Source organism: Lonchura striata, chromosome 8 (assembly GCF_050655825.1).
Source record: "Lonchura striata isolate lonStrDom1 chromosome 8, ASM5065582v1, whole genome shotgun sequence".
Classification (NCBI taxonomy): domain Eukaryota; kingdom Metazoa; phylum Chordata; class Aves; order Passeriformes; family Estrildidae; genus Lonchura; species Lonchura striata.
Genome location: NC_140710.1, coordinates 2805348 through 2827087, shown reverse-complemented (window position 1 = coordinate 2827087; position 21740 = coordinate 2805348). Strand labels below are relative to the sequence as shown.

Sequence of the window (21740 nt, the reverse complement as noted above, 5' to 3'; positions counted from 1 at the left end):
TGGACTGCAGATCCTTGGTGTGTCCTTGGATCCTTGGTGTGTCCTTTGACCTTTGACCATGTAGGTTCTTAGCTAAAAGTCTTTCAGATTGTGAGTTTCAAGGAGAAAATTCATCTCAAATATTCAACAGACACTAGAAAGAGATATTGAAAATACTATTGGGTGATTCTTGTTTCCATCTCAGAGATTTAAAAAAAAAAAACAAAACAATTTCTCCTTTTAAATGCTGCTGCTGAGGTTGTAAACTTCCATCTTCCCAAGAGCACAACGTCTTGTCACTGCTCTTGGCCTTACACTGACAACTGATGGCTTTGTTTGCTCAGCCCAGGCAGGCACTGGAACAGCAATAAAAGGGAATTCTCCCACTGAGAGGATGTCCTCAGTAACTGGAGCACTGCCCCAAATGTGGGGAGAATACCAATATCCCTTGTTTTTTGATGTGTGGTTGAGTTCTAGCAAAGACAAATTAGACTGTCTCTCGTAAATGTGGATTTTAAGGACAAACAAGAATTATTTGCTCTTCTCATGCAGACTGTGAGCCCAGTCTGTCTTGGTGCTTCCCATTCCTCCACCTCAGACCACAAACCCAGTGGATGCTGCTGAGTGAAAACATGAGCTGTGGCCTTTTTGTGCCTCTGGATGTGTTTTGGCTATGTTACACCACAGCTCACCATAGGAAAATGACACAGACTGCAGGAGTCATGAGAGAAATTAATTTGGTCTCCATGTTCATAAAAACATGAATATTCTCATTTCACCAGTGAAAAACCTGAGTAGATAATAATTTTGTAGAAACACATCAATCCACAGCCTAAAAAGGTCCTGACTGAGCTGATTCAGGGCATATAAGCCAAACTGGTGGAATTTTTTGGCTATTCCAAGTGCCCTCTCTGATACCCTGAGGCCTTTTTCTCCCTGAGATGCAGGATGCTGAGGGATAAGCATGCCACTTTCCACTTGGAAGCAGGAAACAGCATCCAGGTTTTCCTATTCCTGGTGTTTTGGTTCATGTGCAGGGCAGGGGGATGTTTCCATAAACTCCTTAATCAGTTGTGAAAGAAGCCCAGAAATTCCTGGGCAAAGAAAAGCCTTTCTGTGAGAGCTGTAATAACTATCATTAAATAACTTCAGAGAATCACAGAATGGTTTGGGTTGGAAGGGACCTTAAAGATTATCCAGCTCCAGCCCCAAATTTATTTCTTTTTCTAGACAAAGATAAAGGATAAAAGGTATCCTCAGCCTTTTTGACTTTTTGCTAAAATCCTGATTTACCACGTGTGCTATAAAAGTCTGTTCACACTTTTTTACACCCAGGTACTGTTACAATTGCATTCCCACCCTTTCCTGGAATTTTTGCTGATGAGACACAGCTCAGTAGCTGTTGTGAGAATCACAGACACCCCCTTATGTTTGAAGGCTTCTCACTCTGCTTTATGAGCATCTTTTCCTCAATTAAGTTGACGATGATTATTTAAAACAGTTGATTTTGGCCACATTCCAAAATATAAGTCTTAACACAGCTCTATTTCCCAGTGGTCTCATTAATTACTTGAGCTTCTAAGAGCATCTAAAAGATTTGCAGTTAGAGTGTCGCTTTCCTTTTTTTAGGGGCAATAAGGGATGTAATGCTTTAGTTGCCTTTTGAAATGCTTGCTGTGATTCTCCAACAGGAATCAGGCAAGTAATAATATGAGAGAGGGACTTGCTTCTTTTAGAGTGCCTGTGCCCCAGTTCCCAAAATAGGATGTGTTTCTGCCCATTGTGGGTTTTGATTATGTGTTTTAAGTCCATCCCTGTAACACATAATGAAACAATATAATCACATTTTACATCTGGAGTAGGAAATCCAGTTTACACCAGAATGCTCTTTTACAGTGAGAATTTTGTGATTCAGCAAATTCAGTATTTTTTCCGTGCTCAGTTAACTGCCTTTAATCTGGTTTGGTGCTTCAGTGTTGGTATAATAAGCAGATCAAATATAGCTGAATGCTTGAATCAAAGTGGATTCCACTGATTTTAATCCATCCTCCCATTGTGTTCTGTGAGTCACTCTTTGGTCTACCTTTATCCCTTAAAAAAAAATTGCCTTGTGCTGTGATGAACCATGAGAAATGCTTTAATAGTGAGGGATTTTTCTGATTTAAATGCCATCTGTCATCTGTCCTGAGCCCTCCCACACTGCAGCCACTGCTCTGATATTGTTGCTTCCTGCTGGTGGGATTGTGAAGCCCACAAATCTTGTCACCCAACCCCTCCTTCCAGTTCCAGGTGTAATCTCCTGTTATTTATGGTGATGTGCAGAGGAAAGAGATCCTTCTGCTCCAAGGACTGGGGAGTATCTGTGTTGTTCAACACTCCCCACTGCTGTGATTTTGACTCTTCTTTCAGAGCCTCTAGGAGTGACATCTCATGTTTAGTGCCATTCTCAAACACTTCCATGCTTTAGAAATTATTAGAGATTATTCCTATAATAATTAGAAAATTATTAGAGATTATTCCTATGGTAATTAGAAAATTATTAGAAATTATTTCTATAATAACTAGGAAATTATTAGAAATTATTTCTATAATAATTAGAAATAATTAGAATTAGACATTATTATATTTAAATATAATTTTTAAAATTGTATTTAAAATTATTTTTTATGTAGGTTTGTTCAAACCTACATAACTGGCCATATTTTAAAGGCATAAACTCCTGGTTTTGCTTGCTTTGATTGCTGAGGTTCTTTCATGTGGGAAAGCTTTAAAACTAAGCCCTTGCCAGGCCCTGTGTGTGTGCAAGTTTGAACTTTTCCTGTTTTCTCCAGAGCTGTTTCCTCCTCTCTGTCATACACGTGTGGGAACAGGCTCAGGAATGGTCCAGGAAGTTCAGTAATTTGGGCTCCTCCAAAACCTTTGATGACCTAAGCTGCAGATGATATGAACATTAGTTGTTCATTTAAAATACCTGTGTGCCTGTGGCTCCCAAGTAATTGGGGATGGATGGGAAGGAAGTGCAGAACAAGACTGTTCTTGCTGTTGGGGGAGAGATTTTTCAGGAAGATGCACAAAGGTCCTGCCTTGGAGGAGAAATCCAGTGTGTCTTCCAAAGGAGCTTCCAGAGGGAAGACAAAGATGAGAAAATACAAGATCCTGATTTGGGATTTTTTTTAACTTAATAAGCAGGATAAGCTTTTGATAATCTGAGAGATTTTATGTCCTGGTGTCACCTTACAGAGGAGACATTTATTCCCTTGTTCTACATTTATTTACACTATTATTACAGTTATTTACACTATTATTTACATATATATTTATAAACTTTCAGTAATCTGCAAGACTTTATCTCCTGGTGTCACCTTACAAACATTTATTGTTCCACAGCTCTGTTCTATGTAAGATTTTTGTGTCACATCACACAAGCTGTTGGGTTTTCCTTCTGATTCTTGATGTATTCCCACAAAAAGCATCCACAGCCCCTTGCCAAGCTGTTGCCTAATGCTCTCTCAGTGTTGATGGCTGCAGATATTTTGGCAGGAGGTTTTTCTCCCTTGGTTTAGACATCCAGAGGATGTCTGGAGGTCCATGGTGAGTCAGAAGTTGTCAGGAGCCCTCAGAGAGCAAGTCAGCATGTCAATTCTGAATTCAGTCACTGAGGTGCTGGGGTTGCCTCTCCAATGGGTCTGGTTTGGGATTTCTCTTTGGGATTTTTTGGCCTTACAGCACCCAACTGCACCTTCCTTCCTGCAGCACGGAATGGATGCTCCCTTTGGATTTATCTGTGCATGTGCCTCTTTAGGCTTCCTTTGTACCAAGTTTTTGTGGTATTTCAATCAGTAATAAATGTATTTGCCTTTGCTTAAGCTGCAAAGGTGCAGATGGAGCAGAACATCAGGAGTTTTATTTTTTTTTGGTCTACAAGACAGGATGGGGAATGTCCAGGGGTCCTGTTTAGACTAGAAATAAGTAAAATGTAGTAAGGAATGAAGACTTTATCTTGAGTGTGAAGGTTTAGACACCTTAGCCCCAAACATGATTGAGCACCAGCAACTGGGAGCAGCTTTTTTGGAGGTGGTTCTGGAGCAACTATTGGCAAATATGTGGAATGCTGTCAGTGTAATTTGAATATGTTGTTCAGACTTCTAAGATGTCTGCCCCTGCATCAAAAGAAAATGATTGCTCCTTTTAGTCGTAAATAAATTCACATTTTAGTTGAGGACACTTGTGGAAGTGGAGAGCAGAAACAGCAATTTATTATTAGATCTGTCACTTTAAAATATATTCCCACTTTGATTCTGCTTTGAAGCATTCTCCTTTGAAGCAGCATTAAAGTATTTAAATATGTACGAGTCCTAGCAGGGGGAGATTACAAGTTGTGACACTGTGTAACCTTGGGGTTTTTTACATTTTTGCATTTTTTTTTCCCAGGGGAATTACCGTAAGTGTTTTTTTATTGCTTGGAATAAAAATGGCCATCCACTTAAAGCTGCGTAAAGATATTTTTTTCCCCACTGGTGGAAAAAAATTTAAAGGTGTTTGCGTATGAAGTGAAAACTAGTTTGGATAATTAATTACACCCTAGTTTGTCATGAAGCTCCTGTCCAACAATTTTTAGGGTATTTCTTACAAAAGCTTATATATATAGATATATATATTGCTCTTTATTTCCATGTTTGCTCCTAATTGCACAGCACGAAGCCTGCATTGTGAGCTGCAGAGTGGGGTTGGTTTTCATGCTGATTGTACTTCACATAAACCATTGTCAGGAAAACCTCTGCAGTCAAGGCAAAATCACAAAATCACTGGGTGATTTATTCCTGTAGGTTAGAAAAGCACCAAGCATAACGAGATCGATGTCTCACGAAGATAAGAGCAGGGAAAACATCCTTGCCCAATATGCCCTGTGGGGTAAAATGCACTTGGAAATTGTGAAATGCTGATGAAATTCACGGGCTTGGTTCCGTGCCTGTGCTGGCCCTGTGTCTGCAGCAGGATGCTGCTCCCAGGCTGGATTCTCACCCTTGCAGGGCCAGGAGGAGAGGCTGGGAGCCAGGACAGCTCTGAGCAGCACCCAGCCAGCTCCTTTGAATTGCGTGGCTGTGTGCTTGGAGATAAGTAAATGAATTCACCAACCTTTGCCTGCAGGATTTATCATCTCAGATGCCTGGGACTCCCGTGTGCTGCTGTGCTGAGAGCTGTAGATTCACAGAGTTATTTCTCAGTGATCAGAACATGCTAGCTCCGTGTCTTTCAACCCTTCAGGGGGAAAACGAGACGTTTTTCTTTCAGGCACTTCCATAAAATGTGTTTAAAACACATAATAGTCTAATAGCTTATTCCAGAAATTAAAGAGGAAAAGATACTGCTCGTGTCACTGCAACATGGAGTGTAGTAGAGAGGACCAGAAATTCAAACCTGGAAGAGCCATGAGGAGTAAATTCCCTTTATCTAAAAACTGTACCTGGGAAACAGCAGCATCACAGATTCCTCCTGCAGAAAGGCTGGAGAAGGGACTTTGTGAAAAGGCACGAAGGGATAGGACAGGGGGACATGGCTTTAAGATGGCTGGGGTAGATTCAGATTGGATTTGGGGAATTTCTTCCCAAAAAATCCAAGAAATTCCTCCCTGGGAGGGTGGGCAGGCCCTGGCACAGGGTGCCCAGAGAAGCTGTGGCTGCCCCTGGATCCCTGGCAGTGCCCAAGGCCAGACTGGAGCAACCTGGGACAGTGGAAAATGTCCCTGCCCATGGCAGGGGTGGCAATGGATGTGTTTTAAAGTCCCTTCCCAGCCAAATAATTCTGTGATTCTGTGATGATTTGCCTTAAGTGATATCACTGAAGTCATCTGTTACCTGGTTTTGTTTTACAGAGGCCAAAAAAACACAGAGCTAATTCCAGAAAACAAATCAGTTTAAAGGTTAAGGAAAAACATCAGCAAGACAGAATGCTGTTAAATTAAAAAAAAAAAAAAAAAAAAAAAAACCAAGAGAAAAAGATGCCATACATCATAAGCATTTTGGGAAAATAATTCACTTTATATGTGGGGAGAATCAGTGTTCATCTCCTCCCTGCATTTTATAAAATAATCACTTCCAGGTTTTTACATTGAATCTTTTAGAAAAGACCACAGCAAAAATGAAAAAAAAAAACAACAAAAAAAAAACCAACAACAAAAAAAAACCCAACAAAAAAAAACAAAAAACAAAAACAAGCAATCTGTTACATCAATACAGGTATTGTATTTCAGTAATGTGAATGTGAAACTATCAACAAGCAGTTTACAGATGTAGAGACCATTAAAATAGCCTAAGTGTGAGCCCATCTATGGATGTGTAGGGACCATAAATTCCAACTGCATCCTCTGATAATCCACACAAAATTAGATTTCCAAAGGCCATGATGTCAGTATGTCCCAGATGAGCCTCCTCAGCTCCCGTGGAGGGATGGGATCTGTTGGGGACCAAGGAACCAGAGCAAAAATTAAGTGATTTCCTGAGCTCTAACTCTGGTAAGGAACAGTTGTCATGCTGCTGAGGGTGTTTTTTTAATGGGCAGAACCATCTCCAAGGAAAGGTTTGCCCACCCTGCCTTGGTGGGTAACGTGGTGTTTTGTTTTGTCGTGCAGAAGTGAAGATGCACTCAACCAGATGGCTGTCACTCCCTTCCCACTGCCTTCAGGCTCCCACTCTGCCATTGAGGTAAGGTTTGTGGGCTCTTGTTTTTAATTAGAGACTGCTAAATTGGATAAATTAATCATAATTAGCAGCTCGTGATATGTTTGAGCACCTTGTCTAATTAAACCCGGGGTCATAAAATGCATTGGGTAGAGACTTGGCCTAAATGGCTTATTTTGCCCTGTCTCTTTTTTATTGATCTGGTTGTCCTGGCAGACCTGCATGGCATTAACAGCATCTATTAAACAGGGAGGAAGAGCAGGCTCCAAATAAAACCTTGGCACCTCCTCCACATTAAAACCTTGTCCTGCTCCTCTTCCAGCTGCTCCCAGTAGTTGTGCTGAGGTAGTTCTGCCTGGAGTAATCTTCCAATGCAAAAACAGTCTCAGTGTGGTAATGTTGCAGGTGTTTTTGGTGATTTTTGTTGCTGTCTCAGCCCCAGTGCAGACTGATTGCTCCCCTGTGCACCAGGAATCCCTGCAGTCACCACACTCGTTATCATTTTGACATCTCAATAACGCTGTAACTAAATTTTCTAGATAAACTACACGGTTAGCCTCGCTGTTGCTTTTTTAATTCTATTTCTATCTGAGCTAATAAAGCAAAAGATGTTTTGTAATTTAATTGGGGTTTGGTCTTGCCTCAATAAATCCATGTGCATTGAACTCCTGGTATTTCCATGAGCGTGGCTGGGATCCCTCAGCGCGGGGCCGCGCGAGGTAAGGCTGGATGCATCTCCTGTTTGCACTCTTGCTGTTGTTCTCCAGATTCTCTTACCTCTGCTGGCTGCTTCTTGCAAGCCTGGTGCTGCACAGAGCAAGAACTGCTTGTGTTTTGTTTGGATCTCAGTCATTTGTGGACAGTGCTTTGGCTTTTCCTTCTCTCCTCCACACCAGCAGCATGTCCCAGGTGTAGCTGGTGGTTTATAAATTACTCAACAATTCACAGAGTTCATTTTATTTTTAATACCTGCATTTGTTCCCAGCTTTGTTTAATATTTGTGCCTTCAGGAGGTAGCACAAAGCTTTGTTTAGGCACAGTCTGTCCTGTGGTCAACTGGCTGTAATTAGGCTCTACCCAAGTTTGTCTTTGTTTGCCTTTAGAGGTAGATGCTTTTGGGTTGAGTTTCATGCATTAATGGCAAGTTCTGACTATTTACATTATGTTTGTTTTATAAGTAAATACAGGTTTTTACTTCTAGCTGGTATCTTTTCATTATATAAAATCAACATAACCAAATATAGTGATGTTATACAGAAGTTTACATTGCTTTCTTTGGCAGCTCTTCCTCTCTTTAAATAAAGAAAAAATAGCCTTATATCTTGAAAAGATATCTTCAAATATCTTTGAAATACCACATAAATATTTAACATTGTGTGTTACATGCACCCTACATGTAACTTGTCAGATCACATTAAACAGCCTGGCTGGTGGAATGGAATATCAGGGTGCCAGAGTTACCATGGATTAACTGTGTTAGTTTTCTTTCTCTTGATCTTTATCTTATCTCTTTATCTGCTGCTTATCTCTTTATCTTTGTATGAAAAGTGATAAACAGTAAATACACCTTAAATCAGGATCTTGCAGGACAGGATAAGACTGTGTTGTGGCGTGATACTGAGGGCAAGCCACCAGAAACAGAGTATATTCAATATTAATTGCTGTAAAATGGGGTTTTAGAAGTTTCAATAACCAGAAAGCCACAGAATGAGGTTTGTTTTGTTTTGGGTTTTTTTTGCAATAGTGAACAGAGGTGCTTTGTCCTCCCAAGTGGTGGTTGAGACATTTGAGTTTACATTTACTTAAATGTATAATGTCTAATGAAAAATCAGAAATAGTTTTGTTTCTAGGCCTAAAGATTCCAGGGGAGGCCACAAAGCTGCTGCAGGGCTGGAGCCAGGAATTTTGGGAATATCTTGTGGTGCTTTTCCATGGTTTTCCCAAGCTGTGTGAAGGAAACTGGGACTCCTTTACTGTGTGGAGCATGGGACAGAGGGCTGGAGAAAGGCTCTTCATACCAAGTCCACAGCTTTCACAGTTGACAGGGATTAGTCTGGCCTTGAGAGCTGCCCCTGAGTGCAGTTTTGGGAATATCTTGTGGTGCTTTCTGTCAGCCAAGTGGGAACCAAGGTCTGCCTTCCCAGGGTTACATGCCTCATTCACCTCCTGACATTGGGATTATATCAGCTTTCATTGTGGATCTTTCCACCTTGGTGTGCTGCCCCTTGTCTAAAAAATACAACAGAAAAGGGTAAAACTGTCCAATATTTCTGTATAGCTGTTTTGGGGGCCCAGAGCTCTGTTTAAAAGCTGTTGTCAATCCTTTCTCCCAGGACCACAGTGGCACTGAACCTGCAAGTGGCGAGGAAGACCCGAGTTTGGAAGTTGTCATGAAAAGTTTGACTGATGAGGAATCCAACAAAGCTGTGAGTGATGTAAGGCAATATTTAATTTGATTAGAGTTCAGAATGTGGAGGCTCACTCAACTTCATTGGTTTTCTCTGCCTTTTTATTGGAGTGTTGCAGCACTTTTGTCAAATAACATCCAGTACATGTAAAAGCAGAATCAAATTCAGCTTTATGTACCCAGCCTGTTTTCATGAACTGAGCACTCAGTAAAACTTGTTAAAATACCAAGATAAGAGTTTCCACGTAGCATTTTGGCCCTCTCTTGGGTTCTTGGTGAGGCAGGGGATTGGGTTTCCACTTCTTCCATCCACGTGTGACAAACTTTAGAAAAAGCCTGGTCTGTAAATCATACTCTCATTTGTATTCATAGCTTCATAAATTCTACGGCAAAGATGTCTATTATCATAATCTAGTCTTGCCTCCTGAATAACACAGCTATAGAGTTGCTCTCAGTGATTTCTGCATCGAGGCCATAACTTGTGGTTTAATGTGGTTCTGTCAGTGTGCACTGTAATAAATACTGAACTTCTCATTGACACAGATGGAGATTTTTGTTGTTTGATAGGTCAGGATTATGCATTATCAGGAATCTGGAAGTCCTTCAGGGTGCAGCTCTGATTTCTTCGTTTTAGATGCTGTGTTAAAAATTTAAAATGGAAAACAGTAAACATGACTAAGCTTGAGGTACCTCAGAATTTGCTGAGAGGGCCTTTTTGCTGTGTGTCCTCAGCTAAGGAAATCTGGCATTTCTGGGTGTTTTTCCTCTTAGATGTCTTCTTCCTGCTCCATCATGTCTCTTGCAAGAAGTGTCTTGGGGTTTGCAAATATAAATTGAGTATACATAATGCTCTGTAGATAGTGAGTGTTTAATTAATGAGTCTGCAAATTCCAAGAGTTAGGATGTGTTATGTGCTATTCAAGCATCAGAATTAATCACCTATGGATTGATTTATGTCCCTAATGGATTACTAAAAGGTTGAGTTATTGCTGTTTGGTAGCCCAGTGCTGATTCCTCTGATGGGCTGGAATATAAAGGAATCAGAGTTTCCCTGTATGTATTTGCAGGTGTCACTCACCTGGTATTATTGCAGTTCTTGCTCAACTTGGCAAGAAATTTCAGAGGGATTACAAGGTAATAGGAGAAATTGCTCAAAGACTGAAGCAGATAAAAATACATAATATATGTTATACAAAAGTGAACTTTTTGTGTAGGCCATGGTACTGTGCAGCTCTTTGAGTGGTGTTAGAGGAGGGGTGAATTTAATGGGAAAATCCAGCAACCCAAGGTAGGTGTGGAGGGAAGAAGCCTCTGGAACCACAGGAAACACAGAATATATTGATAGCAAGAAAGAAGGGAACTGTGGAGCCAAAGGGCACAAGTTGAAAGGTAAAAGAAAAGAAGGAAAAAGAGTTGTCCCAAACAGAGCAATGGCAGAGAGGTAAGAGAAGGCAGAGGCCCGCTCTCAGAAAAGTGCTGGAATTCCTGGAGACCCAGCTGCTCATCCCATAATGCCTTCAGCTGGGCCAGCCTTTGGTTTAGGGGAATAAGTGGATGAAAAATAATGGCAAAAGCCAGTTTCATAATTTCAGAGTGTTCTTACCATAAGGATTTAATTCTGTCTGGGGAATATTTCTGAGTGAATCTCAGTTTTGGGAGTGTGCTGATGGTTCTGGCCTCAAGGGAGTTTTTTCTTAACTGCCATTAAGACTTGACTCTGCAGTGCAGCACAACAGAAATTGGTGGTTTTGGGAAGGGAGATTTGTCTTGCAGTCTTCTAGTGAAGGAAAAGAAAACAGAGCTTTGTTTTTCACAGCATGATGTTGCTACCAGAGCCTCAGTGCCACTTCACCATTGTTTCTGAATTTCTCAGTCACGTGTCAGGAGAAATCAGGAATGTAAAAGTAAACAAGTAAGATCAAGTTCACTGAGTAAATAAAAAGTCTGTGCTTATCAGCAGAGATCTTCCACAAGTATGTACAGCTCAAAGCATGGGCAGGATGTCTCACCAAGTGACAGCTGTAATAAAAGGAAAGTTAAAAAATTCTCATAGTTCTCTGTTCATCTGTTGCTGATAAATTTGTCAGTCTCTCACAACATACTCTTTGTTGCCACTTCATCACTTTAAAAGCTATAAAGTTGTATAATGGACATCACTGTAGGCTTGGATGATAAGAAGGGAGAAGGAAAACAACTTTGTTTCTGAACTGGAGCCAGTGGAAGTGTTAGGCAAAGTCTCTGTGTTTATTAGCTGAAGCTTGAGGTGGCCTCCTGGAAGGTCCTGGGTTTCTCAGGATTGAAGAAATCTGATTTTCTATAAGGTGTGCTTGGAAAAGAATTGGTGGAGGGGGCTTTGAGATGCTCCTGGAAGATTTAATCTGACAAAGTGAAAATAGTATGTGAGAATGGATTCATTTGCCTTTAAAGGTTTGAACTTGGAACAATGATCTTTCTTCACAACAAACAGAAAACAAATCCTTGATAGTGGCAAAGAGGGGGGGCTGTGTAAAAGTGCTTTTGGATGGAGTTGAGGGGGTTGACTTTGATTAAACCAGTGGGGCTGCAGGCTTTTGACAAATGCTGAGTGTATTTGGTGCTCATTTTGTTCAGCTACCTCTAGCACAGTTAAAAGATCTGGGAGATGTAAAGGTGGTGCCTGGTGCTTACTCGTGGTGCAAGATGAAGCTTCAGATTTTAGCCACATACCACAATGAAAAAGGGAAGTATGAAGTAATTTTTCATTGCTCATTAAAACAATCTCTCAGAAAATGACAAAGCAGTCTTCCATTCCTCCCCTGACACCTCTGATAATACAATGAGATCACCCCTTTATCTTTTTTTCCTGTTACCCTTTTGAATAGTAGTTGCAGTTGTAGAGTTACAGCAAGCTTGGAGAAAATTCAAGGGGGAAAAAAAAGATCCTGTGGGGGTTGGGATCTTTTAACTGAATAAAACTCCAGCAAACAAGGCCAGTAGTTCCAAGCTGAGTTACCTACAATTCTGTTTACTTTTCTTTAATGTAGAAATTTTCATCTAAATTAGAAATTATTTCTGAGATGCAGAGTAACTTTTGAATATTTTGAGGTAATCTTTGGAAGTTGGTGCTTAGTTTTTCTGCAAACTAGGCTGTTGATCAGGAGTTTTTAATATGGGATAAGAAAAATAACTATTACTTGGATCAAAGTGGCGCATGTTTAATGAAGAACTAACAAGAGAGGGCACTGTACCTGTCTGGAAGTAGTTGTAAAAGTAGGATATCAAAATATATTTTCGTGTATTGCAAAGGTAGAGAAATAAATTAGGCTGCAAATGGAGCCAGTGATTGAAGTACCATTGTTGGAGATTTTTTTAATGAGGCTGGAGGATGCATTTTAAGCAGCTGCTTTATTTAGAAGAGCCAAAAAAGGAGGGGGAGGAGAGAAGAGATGACTTGGAACCCCTTCCTGCTGTGGGCACTGAGGGGTCCCTATACACACCTTGGGAATTGCTGTCCCAGCCATTCCAGAGCTTCCTACAGCTCCGGAACAACACAGAGCACGTGTGGTACCTCCTCCCCAAAAATCCCTGCTGTGCACTGCATGCCTCAGAGCTGAGGGGTGTGATTTTAATAACTCCTGATATTCCCTGTGCTCACTGCAGCTTTGCCTCTTATAAGTTTTGGGCTTCAGCTTTGCTTGGTGGTACAAATGGATTTACGTGGAGAAATCCTGGAATCTCAGACTGGTTTGGATTGGGAGGGACCTTAAATTCCACCCAGTGTCACCCCTGCCATGGCAGGGACACCTTCCTCTGTCCCAGGCTGCTCCAGCCTGGCTTTGGGCACTTCCAGGGATTCAGGGGCAGCCACAGCTGCTCTGGGAATTCCATCCCAGGGAACAATTCCTGCCCTGTATCCCATCCATCCCTGCCCTCTGGAAGCCATTCCCTGTGTCCTGTCCCTCCAAAACATCACTGGATTTCTCTGGAATCATCATTCTGAGTTTTGGAGGGTATTTTGTTGAAGCTAATGAGACATTTTCAATACACCTCGCTCTTCTTTTTTGGACTTTTTAGGATGTGAAATGTAAAGCTGACACACCAGTGGTGGCAGATGAGCAGGAGACAGAGGAGCAGCTCCCAGAAAATGTATGTGTGCTCAGGAAAATGTTTGTGTCTTCATGTTAACCAGCAAGGGAGAGTTCTGAGGGCTTGATTTGATTGAAGGTTGAGTGATTCATGGTGGGAAGGGATTAACTGGGAAGACATTAAAATAATTTTATTGATGGGGATGTAAAAAATGACTGGCTCCTCTTCAAATGTGTGGAAATTGCTTGTTTTCCTTCTATTGATTTGGAGGATTTCGTGAGGCACAATAATCAGCAGCTGATGACAGTGACCTCACCACATCACAGTAATTAATAACTGATCTCTCTTGCTTCTGCTTTGCTTTTAGGTGCTCAGCCAGATCAAACAGCCCAAATCTTCCATGAAAGTCCCAGTGAGCTCCCAGGAGGCTCCCCTGGAGCCAGCACCTCCTTACCTTTCTCCAGAGGCAGAAGTCACCAGCCGTGGTAGGAACCAGCGATTTTGTCACAATGTTGTGTATTTTTAGCACCCTAACCCAAAATAGGTGTTTTCATTTTGTTTTCCAGATAAATTCTGCTGAAGTTTCATTCCTTTGAACATCCAGTGACCTATTCTGTTATTTCATAATGTGTATTTTTTTCTCCTGTCACAATTTTTGATAGCTTGGAGTTGTCTTCAGTTGTTTTTCTTGACTTTTACATACAAAGATGATTTTGTTTTCGATTGAAATAGAAGGAAAGACAATTTGGGACATGCTGTTCATTCCATGGTGCTGGAATATGGATTTATCTGTCCTGAAAGGAATACTCCCTTTCCATCATGATCTGAATTGTAGAGGTTAAAACTGAATTAGATGTCCTCACAGGCTTTTACTGGCAGCATTTATTCCCAGAACTCAAGTCACTCTGGTTTAGAGACTTCAGAAGTGACTCAGAGTGATCCTCTAGTTCAATTTTATGAAGGTGAACAGCAAAAAAAACCTTAATTGCACCATTTCTTTGGTGGTTCTCATTTTCTTATCGTGTTGTGTGACTTTTTCTTGCCCTTTTGATGTTCTCAGGTGTCTTTCCACCTCCACTGCCTGTGGACCCAGCCACTTGTCCCATAGTTCCAGGGCAGGAGATGATCATAGAGATCTCCAAGGGTCGCTCAGGCCTCGGGCTCAGCATCGTCGGGGGCAAAGACACTCCACTGGTGAGTTCCTGTTAAAATAATGTTTGCTGCAGACAGAGACAGAGAAAACATGGAAAAGAATAATGCCCTTCATAGGTAATTGCTCTAAGAAATTGTTGAAGGCAGGGAGGACAAGCCAGCTATAACCTCCAGTAAGAAACTGGTAATTTTGCCTTGTGTCAGATCAGATGATGCTCCTGTTAAAATTGTTTGTGTTTCAGTGGTGTTTCTGCTGTGGTCAGAGGTTGCAAATATGTTTTCTTTTTATTTAACCATTGTGAAGCAGGAGTTGGAATGGCTGGACTAGAAATTAATGTTGCAGAGGTAGAGCTGTCTCAGCAAGGATAACACCTCTGTCTTGAGAGCAGAAATGCTCAGTAGCTGTTTAAACAAATTGTGATTTATCTGCCTGCCAGCAAAAGCCCTTGCAGAATAGAGGTAAACCAGAGGTAATCTTTTATTGCTTTCTGTGTCTTTTGGCTTAATCTGACTCCTGGATATGCTGGTTTTTAAAAAAATCATCTTCAGATGAATTAAAATCCATCAGTTCAAGTGTGAGCTCAGCAAATTAGTGATGCTGAGCCCCATAAATCCTTCTCTGCCTCTGCTCTTGCTGTCTCCTCTCCACTTCCCATTTGAGAGATGCTTTGCAACAGTGTAAGAGAAACCAGATTGGGGTTTTTTAAATGTCAAATTCAGTCCTTTCAGTAAACAAGTCTCTGTTGCAGAGGTGTCTTTGCTGGGTTCTCCTGAATTCCCTGACACAGAGACTCTTCAGGCAGTGGAACTGCTCTGGTACATGCAGCTTTTCCCCAAAATATCACAGTGGTGCATCATTAAGCATCAAAGTGTCAGCAGGTACAGACAGTTGAAATGTAGCAGTCTTCTTCCAGGGCGAAAAAAAAAAAGAAAAGAAAAAATTGAAAGGAAAGAAGAAGGGAAGTCAAAAAGAAGAAGAAATTTTTGTTTTGCAGAGCGTGGGCTGTATTTTTTGCAGCATTAAAGCTGAAGTTGGAAGAAGCTCATGTTTTGGTCCCATTTATCCCAGTCTCCAGTTTTGTAAAGCTGGGATGAATTGCTCTGTTTCCCATGGAGATGGAGCTGGGTTATTTTTCACTCTTTCCAGCCCTGCACAGTTTTGTCTCCAGTCCCCTTTCTTTTGTCAAGCTCCTCAGTGTTGAGTAAATTCAAATAAGTTGCTCGGTGTTAGTAATCTCCCTGCTTTTTCATTTAACTGGAATTTGGAAATAATACATGGCAGTCTGTCAGATGCAATATGGTGTGTGTCTTTAATGAGATTTTAATATAAATAAATGAAAATTGTAAATAACTGCTATACGGAGCAGATGGGAAAAATGCAAAGGTTTTTATTCTTTAAATTGAGTAAATGGTTTTGGTTAAGTATTATGCTTTCATTAGTTTATTCATTAAAGTGTCCTCCTGGGAGTCGATTTTAAAAGTCTATGCACTGGGGTGCAGTAACAAGCCATGAAGGAGGGAGGTCCAACTCCCCACTTTTCAGATCCTCAGCTTACAGGACTTACCCAAAAATGAGTCCCTGTTTCTTCTCATAATTCTGAATCTGCTCATTGAAAGGCAAGAAATGGTGTTTCATAGGAAACAAGGTGCTTTTGGGAAACCACAGCCTAACCTGATCATTTGCCATGTGCACAGACCCTCTCTGGGATTCTCCATAACTTCCTGCTCCAGGGCAGCCCCTTCTCCTCAAGGCAGGATCTCAGGGTGGGATCACAAAATCCTGGAAGAGTTTGGGTTGGAAACCTTAAAGATCTTCCACTTGCAACCCCCTGCCATGGGCAGGGAACCTCCCATTTTTCTGTCTTCTGATCTCCAAATTACTTTGATGTCTTCTTTTTTTTTTTTTTTGGTGGGTTTTTTTTCGGGTTGGTTTTTTTTTTTTTTTTTTTTTTTTTGCCCTGGAGTCAGAAAACCTTTTGTAAAGAGCTGAAACACGTGACATAATGAGGAGTAAAAGCAAATACTGCTCAGGGCTGTTGGAAAGTTTCTGTCTCTCTGAGTTTCATGGCTTAGGGAGAAAATATAACAAAACAGCTCCGTGGAGCTGAGTGATGGATGTGTCTTGCTCTCTGTCATTTGGTTTTAACTCACTTACACAGATGGACATCTTTTGTATTTTAAAAAAGGCAAGATCAAAGGAGCTCATCAGTCCTGGAGGTCTTGTGTGGCAGAAATTTTGTGTCCAAGATTCACTGTTTGGTGCAGTGCAGAGAAATTAGGATGACTTGTAATTGGCTTCAGCAGAAGTGCCTACAAAGCCCTGAAGGACATGAACCCCAGCTCCTGGGATCTCAGAAGGAATTTATCAGCATGGGGGAAGCCAGGAATGCTGCTCAGAACATGTCAAGTCTAAAATGGACATGGCAAGTCTGTAAAGGCCTCACCCATGTTGTACTAAAATGTTCTTGATCTAAAAATGCTGAGCTGAGGGTGCTCAACAGCAGCTCACATGGGATGGGAAAGCTCTCAGAATATTTTTTATCTTCTTAGAGCACAAGATGTACAAGACCCAGCTTTTGGAATAATAAATCTGGCAGCCAGGGACAGGCTGCTTCGAAATGAAATATAGAGTGCAACTTTTAAGTCATAACCTCAGGAATCTCATCAGGAATCACCAAGTAGAGACTTGAAAAATACAACCCGTGAGCAGGGAGGTTAATTTGTTCAGGAGGTTGGAAAGTGATGTCTTAACCCCTGTGAAATGTTTTTTGGTGAAGAGATGTCCATCCCCTTTAACTGCAAACCCTTTCCAGTGATGTATTATAAAGCAGGGCTGGGGCTCTGTGCTTGGGGAAGGAAAGATGTTCTTGCAGGAAAGGCATGGCCAAGGAAGGGCTGTCCTTGGGAATTGTCTTCATGTTGTTGATCTTCAGACTGCTCTGGAGCACTTCTATTTCATTTCCCTCTAAGTGCTGATTTTTTATAAAGTATTTTTTTTCTTCACTCACTTTCATTTCACCTTCCCACATACCCCTGAGAGAACACAACACATGGCCTCTGCTTTAAAGCAATTAAAGTGCAGAGTGGAGCTGGCTGAAGCACAGGGCTTTCAGTTTCTGATTTTTTCTTTTTTTTTGGTTGTAGTCCAATCAAACTTGTAAAAGTAACCTCAGAGTGGGAATTTAAAACAGGGGAAAAAAAAAAAAAGAAGTGTTTTCAGAAACATCCCCAAAATTAAGTTTGAGGCTCCCCAGGACAGGCATGAGATTTTCATTCTAAATCCTCAGAGAACAAGGCATCAAGGAGTTGTTTTAAACTGTATTCATCCAGATGGGATGAGGACTTTGTCCAGAGAGGCTGTGGGTGTTGAGCAGGGCTTAGATCAGCCTGGTCTAGGGGAAGGTGTCCCATGGCAGGAGATGGAATGAGGTGGGCTCTAAAGTCCCTCCCAGCCCAAATCATCCTATGATTCTCTGAAATCCCATTATCACCCCGGAGTGGGTGAATGCTGCCCAGTTCACAACTTGCAATGAATTTCTGTAACCCAGGATAGTGAATTTTCAGGGATTTGATTCCTGGCAGCGCATGGAAGAGGCACTGCTCTAAGATACAAACATTTTCTTTGCAGGGTGGGGGCACTGCTCTGCTGCCAGATGAATAATTTAGTGAGGGTCGAGTTGATTACTGGTGGTTATTGACTCTGGCCTTGCTGCCTGGCTGATTGAGACACTCAGACGTGCCAGAGGGCATTCAGCAGTTTCAAGGCTGGTTTGGGGATGTTCCTCCAGGCAGGGTTAGAGAACCTGGGAGGGAGGAGGGCTCAGAGGCTCAACTGGGGCTGGAAATCACTGCAGCTAATTGCTGGAGGGGGCACCTCTGATGGAAAAGAAGATTGCAGGGTCTGTGACTTAGGGCTCTCTGGAGGTGGAGTAGGGGGTGGTCATTATCTCAGCCTTACACAGAAAGGAAGAAAAATATACTTTGTGCTTTGTGTTTTTTGTTGTAAACAACATCAAGCCTCCTGGGCAGGATTTTTTGTGCTGGGTTGTCTGCTTTGGATGTGGTAAATTTTCTTTTTGTACTTTTGCTTTCAGCTGACTTTAATAAAAAGCATTTTTAAGGCAATTAACAAACTTTAAGGTACTCCATCTGTAAAATAAAGTGATCCACAAAGCCAGGGAACTGGAACACAAAAAATAACAGAATATTCCTGTGCTCAGCTAACAGGAGTTAGTGAGAGCTGGTAACTCTGGAGCTGGGGAGGAAAAAGCTTCCCTGATCACCTGGGTTAGCCCAGAGGCTTTTCTGAGGAGCTTCCTGAGGGGTGGGATGCAGTTTGACAGAAGAATATTTAGATTCATTCTGCCAGTCCAGGTGAGTCATCCCTTGAATAAACCCCATCTGTTGAGGAAGGGCAAGGGAATAATCAGGAAAACTGTGACTTGAAGCTGCAGCTGTTCAAGCCCCGGTGTTTGCCCCTGGAGCTGTGAGAGATAATTACCCTGTGAGGGCTAATTACCCTGTGAGGGCTCCATGCTGCCAGAACCAGGCTGTTCCTGCTCCAAAGCCAAGCCTAGAGCTCAGCTTTGTGCCCTGCTGCAGTCTGTCAGCAGTGAGCACCTACCTGAGCACAAGGGCTCTGGGACTCCTGTGTCACTGAGCAGCTTCTCCCCTGGCTGAGCTTTCATCTCACCCCTCCCCACTTCAGTGCAAAAAAATATCTTTATCAGGTGTAGTCAGGCAATGTCTGAATGATTGCTCAGACAGACATCCAGTGCAGCTAGGACTGAGAGTTCTGGTGAAATGTGCTCACCTTGTAACTACAAATGAGAAGGGGGATATTGGCCTCTGGGGAGGTTCCAGCAATATGTGAGCTGTGGATGCTGCTGCTGCTGCTGTAAAATCCCCCACCCAGTGACTGGGAGAATGGAATGAAAAAGGGGAATGGCAGCCCTGAGTTTTTAACCGTGGCTCGGGTATCGCAGAGGGAGAGCCTGTGGTTGGGAGAGGCAAAAATGCAATCCCTCCTAAACCCCTAAACCCTTGCCCACATCCATAAACCAGGAGGCAGTTTAATGACAGGGTGGTAAATGCAGTTAGCTTGAAATTGTGAGGGATGGCTTTGACTCCTGCTTGGATAATGCTGGAATGGAGTTGGTGGATTCATCATCATTCCAGGAGGACGCTGGCTCGCAGGAGCATGACAAAGCCAAGCTGCTTTGTACATGAGTTGTCACAAAAGGGAATTAGGGCAGTAAGTTTTGCAAATCATGTCTTTGATGGGTCTTTGGCAAGGGTTTAGCTGATGGTAGGGCTTGCTTGCGTAGCAGGGCCTTGCTTGAAGGAGCTGCTGTCTTCCAGGAATGTAAATCAACCATAAAATTTAGGCTAACAATATACAAAAGCAGCAGGACCTGTCAGGATGGGCTTCAGGAGGATCCTGGCTGCTGCTGGGTGAAACCCCTGGCTTTTGGCTTCCTGTGTCACACACATCCAGGACCTCATGCATGCTTTATAGCTTGTGCTATGCTCTGTGCACTGCAAACTCTCTCCTTTTTTTTGGTAACTTAATAAAATAATGAGAGTGAGAGAGTTAAGGTTTTAATATGTCATTTTGTGTTTTATTATTCCCTCTAAAATGAGCATGTATACTTTTTAAAAAACTTTGGTTTGCTTTGGCATGTGATTCACAGGAATATAGCTCTTTCTATCATTCTGACTTAAGTCATATATTTTTACACTAAACATCTTATTACCTTAGTTTTATTATTTCAGAATCAAAGGAGAGCTTGCAAATGTCTATGACTGCAGAGCGAAGGAATGTTAATGAATAGTGCCATTGAATTTTCAGGTTTTAGCTTTTCTGATCTTAGAGAATATAACTGTAAGCAAAAATATTATGCAAGCTGAATAAAATTTAAATAAATAAGGACCAGATGTAACTATAGGGGCCTATAAAATGTAATACAAATACTATCCACTTCCTTAAAATAAATCTGTATTTTAGTATGAAAAATTATATTCATATTGATATTGTGGATTAATCTTTTTTATGAAAGTTGGCAAGTGAACACCACCTCTTGCAAGGGCTTGTTCTTAAATGGGAAACAGACCTTTTGTTTTGACCTTGAGCAGGGCAGTCCCTGGGTCTCGTGCAATGTGAAGCATTTCTGCATTAACACAGTAATACGTTTTTACATTCTGCAGCCTGTTTTACTGCAGCAGTGTTTGGCTTAGGATTTGGGGTGCCTGCTAATGGTTTGTGCACGCCAGCAAAGGCAAAACCCTGCGGTGCCAGAAGGAGAAATTTGCATGAGATAAACCCCTCTGAGATGTCAAAGGGATTTGCTTGGGCTTGACCTTCACCCTCCCTTGCTGAAAAGTTATCTTGGAGATTCTATTTGGATCTGCAAATGGAAGATCAGAGATCATAAGTGTTGTCATTTCCTCTGCCTGCAAGTAACCAGCAGCTGAGTTTATTTTAACTACTGAGAGATTCCTGCATGGGCTTAATTCTCCAGTGAAACTCACTGTGCAACCAGTTGATTTCTGCTTTTATCTGGGAACCAGGCTGTTAAAATGAAATTTTTACAATTTTACTACTCTGGACAAAATATTGTAGAGGTTGAAAAGGAAATAACTCGCAGTATTGTGCTTGCCCTGGGAAAGAGATAAATCCCTGATCCTCCACTCAGCAAAACCCCTTGCAGTGTTATTACCCTTAATAATGCTAATTTAGTGTAACATTTGTAGCTGTAACATGTAGGAAATCAGTTGGAAATGTGTAATGTTAGCTTGGGAAAACACAACTTGTCAACTAAATCAGAAAAAACATCTTTTCCAGAGCGTGGTTTTATACGTAGTTTACTTTTTGTCTTACCCAGGAAAAGTGCTCTGATCCATGCAGAAAGCTTCATTCCCTGCACCAGGTTTGTGGCTATGGTTGATGGTAGGGTTCATTGCCAGTGGTTCTGTGCTGGTTATTGCAGTCCTCAGTGGGGAGTGGTTCACCCTCCCTCTGTCAGGTGCCTTTGATCCTGTCCAGGTAATGGCTGGAGCTCGTGGGCTGAAACAGCTCAACAAAGACAAGTCAAAGTTCAGCTCAGTTCAAGCAGTAGGACCTGCAGTGGTGCAGGGCTGTGCAGGAAGACTTTTCCACAAGCTGGACCTCTTTCCTCACCAAATCCAGCCAACACCAGGAATATGGAGATTTCTCTGCTCCACTTCTTTTGAAATCACCCCTTTTTTCACCCTTTATCACAGGATGCAACTTCATCAAAACACCCTTGGCACTTAATATTTGTGCCTCCTGCCTGTCTTGTGTCCTGTTGCTCCCTCACCTTCTACTCCCAGCATTCCCACTAACAGCCTGGGGACTGTTTTTGTGGCTTTTCAGTTGAAAGCTGCTTCTTGTCCTGCTGGAGAACATCTGCACAGTAGAAAAGAAACGCTGGAGAGAC

The 21740-nt window shown here is 41.8% G+C and overlaps 1 protein-coding gene across 8 annotated transcripts in view; it reads left to right on the top strand.

The window, feature by feature from the left end:
• Positions 1–21740, top strand: part of PATJ (PATJ crumbs cell polarity complex component) — a 140381-nt gene that overhangs the window by 92894 nt on the left and 25747 nt on the right. For 6 of the 8 annotated variants that reach the window (XM_021542668.3, XM_085585640.1, XM_085585633.1 and 3 more), the window contains 5 exons: positions 6608–6680; positions 8990–9091; positions 13117–13188; positions 13496–13613; positions 14189–14322. In XM_021542668.3, coding sequence (XP_021398343.3) covers positions 6608–6680; positions 8990–9091; positions 13117–13188; positions 13496–13613; positions 14189–14322 — 499 coding nt within the window. The remainder of the gene's footprint in view (positions 1–6607; positions 6681–8989; positions 9092–13116; positions 13189–13495; positions 13614–14188; positions 14323–21740) is intronic. The other 2 variants (XM_085585638.1, XM_085585637.1) reach the window with 1 other exon arrangement.